At 48.1% G+C, this 3040-nt stretch overlaps 1 protein-coding gene across 1 annotated transcript; it reads right to left on the bottom strand.

Annotated features, from left to right (window-relative positions):
* Positions 1-787: 787 nt before the first annotated feature.
* LOC147427490 (polyphenol oxidase, chloroplastic-like) lies at positions 788-2790 on the bottom strand. Its single transcript, XM_086497426.1, has one exon. It carries the CDS (start codon positions 2516-2518, stop codon positions 911-913), a length of 1608 nt encoding a protein of 535 aa, XP_086353552.1. The 5' UTR covers positions 2519-2790; the 3' UTR covers positions 788-910.
* Positions 2791-3040: the final 250 nt, after the last annotated feature.

Genomic DNA, 3040 nt, shown 5'->3' with positions numbered 1-3040 from the left:
ATATACTAATTTCTTTGATCAAAGTACAAAGAAATAATACAGAGAGTCGAATTCAATGACGTGTCACCATATAATACGATCATTTTATACGCCTTAATGTATTATACGAACATTAAACGCGTATAATATGTTTAATCTTTAACATATAATGCAACTTATCAAATCGTAAAGGATGACCTCATCCTCACAATTTTCACTATACTCTAACAAGAAATCTTTCTTCAGCTTATTTGAGCTCGCAGACTGGGTAATGGTAATACCATTTGTTTATTGTGTCCTTTAAACTTTGTGGGAAACACTCTGCCCAACTTATCTTAATCAATGTCCTTTCGATCAACATACTATTCAAAGGCCTGTACATAGACATCTAGATCATCGTTTATACTACATTTGAAAGTGGAAAACACAATTTTCAGATCGTCTCTAGATTTTAAGATATAAATATGATGTATGGCCAATAGTGATGATGGCGATCACCAATGGTATGTAGATATCACAAAGATATGCCATACAAATGAAAGTAGGTCATTTTATAAGTGACAAGCATACGACTTTGGCAATATTGAATTGACGTGACGTTGGCAATAGAAAAGCTAGTTAGAAACATATTAAACTTATTAAGCTTGACAACATGATTTGGGTGGGCATTGGGAAGAGTCCTTTGTCACAAATCATCACCACACAAGGACTTCTATTCCTTGTTCTCATAGGAGAAACTGAGAGATCAGATTGCAGTGTCATTGGTGTATTAGAGATTGAGATAGGGTCGAGGATATAAGCCTGTGAATTAGTGCTTCCAATAGCCAACCTCTATTATTTTGGAAATCATAGCTAAAGTGTACTAAAAATTACGGTCGATGACTCAACGTGAAGCACTCATTTGATCACATTTACTGATGTGAAAGAGCATTCATGGTTTAGCAGTATTTATAGTCGACCTTATGTGTGTACCATCTTCAACAGAATATAAGCTAAGGAGGGTCAGGGGCTGCGACGATAAGGTTGAAGGAAAACTTGGCACTAGGGTTATCACTATACTAGTCTCCTGTGTTAGGTTTAGGTCCACCAGCCGGCTGTACAAATTGGGCCTCACCGTAAAAGTAACGTTGGCGGACGCTGATTGCGTTGCAGGAGTCAAAGTGTTGAAAGCATGCAGAAACTCGGTACAACCCGCGCCAGTGTTGGCATCTGCAGAAGGGAGATTGACGTATATATCGATGTGAGCGCCCAGCTTGCCGGGCTCGCCTTGCACTTTCAGCAGCAGGCGGTGATTCAGCCATGGCGATCCTCCCGTCTGCACTTCGTCCTGTCCCAGCCCACTCTGCAGCACGATGGAACACGCAGCCGCTATCGCCTCCCCCTCTTTGCAGATGGTGGCGTTGGCGGTAAGCTCTGCAGGGCCGGAGCTTCTTCTGGTGATTATGGCATCTATCCATGGAATTTCTACGTCCTCGTAGACATAGCCCAGCAATGAAGTGTTGAGCGCATCCCCCACCTTCACACGCACCAGCTCTGCGTCCTCGTTGTAGAAGAGGAACTCAGAGTTGAGGTAGTCGTAGTCTGTGATGTCCTCGTGGTTGGGGAAGGTTCTCCAGAGCTGCCACATTCGATCGATCTCCGCATGGTGGGCGTAAAAGACAGGATCTCGGGCGGCGGCGTAGAAGGAGCCCATATCTTTCAGCCCAACAGAGCTCTTATTACCCACCCAGATGTGGACGCTGTTGTGAGGCATATTTTCCACACAGCCGCCGCCTGGCCTCGGGGGATCGCCTTGCCTGTATGGCGACCCGAAAAAGCCTTCCTGACCGGAGTCGTCGCCCACAAAAATGCGATACAAAGTGTAATCGTTCTCACGCAGCTGCTGCTCGCGCGGGCGGTCTTCTACATCTGGGTTGTCGATGCGGGCGGTGGCATTAGGACCCCTATGGAGAGGGTCCCGCTCGGAGCTTACAAGCGTATCGTTGTAGGATTCGAAGATCCAGGGAATGGAGGTGGCGTTGTGGTAATCGTAGTTCCAGAAGGGAAGGGCGAAGGTATCGTCATCGCCGAGGAGCTTGGCGAGGATGCGCTCGTGGAAGTAGAGGTACCAGCGATGGAAGGGGAGGAAGAGCCAGCTTTCATGGACTTGCAAGAGGATGGAGGTAGAGTTGAGCTGGTTGTAGGCGGAGTTGCAGTAGGCGCAGTGGATGTTGGCTTGGTGGGTGAAGGAGCGGGGGTCATTGGAGGGAAGGGCCTTCATGAGGGAGTAGGCGCGCGCGAGGTTGGCGGCGTTGGAGGAGGAAGCTTTGTGGGCGGGGCCGCGGACGCGCAGAGAAGAGGGGGCAGGGGGGCGAAAGAGGCGGGGTTCGTAGGAGGCGGCGGGAGGGCAGCAGTCGAATAGTGGCTCGGCGGGCGGGAAGTCCACCGGCAGATGACAGCTGCTGAGGTCGGGCGCAACCGGGGCGGCCCAAGCAACATGATGATGAGAATGTAAGAGGCAGGATAGAAATTGCAGGACAATGACGAGGGGGAAGCCCATCACGCGGTAAGATGCTCAAGTCGGAGTCCCTGAGTCCATTTGCAACTTGTAGGCGAGGCTGGAGCCTGTGGCGAGGTACTAGTTGGGACATTCCTTCTGAACGACCCTCACATGCTCACGCCTTTAATGTCGCCCATTTTCCTCATGTGAACTTTGAAGGTGAAGAAGGTATAGTGCTACACCTTGAACCGTCACACTTCCCTTTAATGTACTTGCTCCATGTGGTATACCTTGAACTGTCACACTTGCCTTTAATGTACTTGCCGTATGTGAATGTATAGTGGGTTATATACCTTGAGGCTTGAACTGTCACACTTTTTGTGTGGCATTCACTCTTTCTGCTGCTTTGATTTCCATATATGTACTAATTACCCTTGGCCATTCCCACCTTTTTTTAATCAGAGAATAGGAATCTGTACTATGAAAGGAGAAGGCAGCTACAACTTTGCCTCATAGAGATAGGGAGAGAGGCATCCCAGAAAGAAACCAAACAAGAGGCTCAAACATTCACTAGCCATACAA

Source organism: Adiantum capillus-veneris, chromosome 23 (assembly GCF_014529385.1).
Source record: "Adiantum capillus-veneris isolate H3 chromosome 23, ASM1452938v2, whole genome shotgun sequence".
In the NCBI taxonomy this organism is placed as follows: Eukaryota; Viridiplantae; Streptophyta; class Polypodiopsida; order Polypodiales; family Pteridaceae; genus Adiantum; species Adiantum capillus-veneris.
The sequence above is the reverse complement of the archived record's forward strand: the minus strand, read 5'-3'. Positions and strand labels throughout refer to the sequence as shown.

Excerpts from the sequence above, each read along its gene's own strand:
- LOC147427490 (XM_086497426.1), bottom strand. The coding sequence starts at position 2,518 with ATGGGCTTCCCCCTCGTCATTGTCCTGCAATTTCTATCCTGCCTCTTA.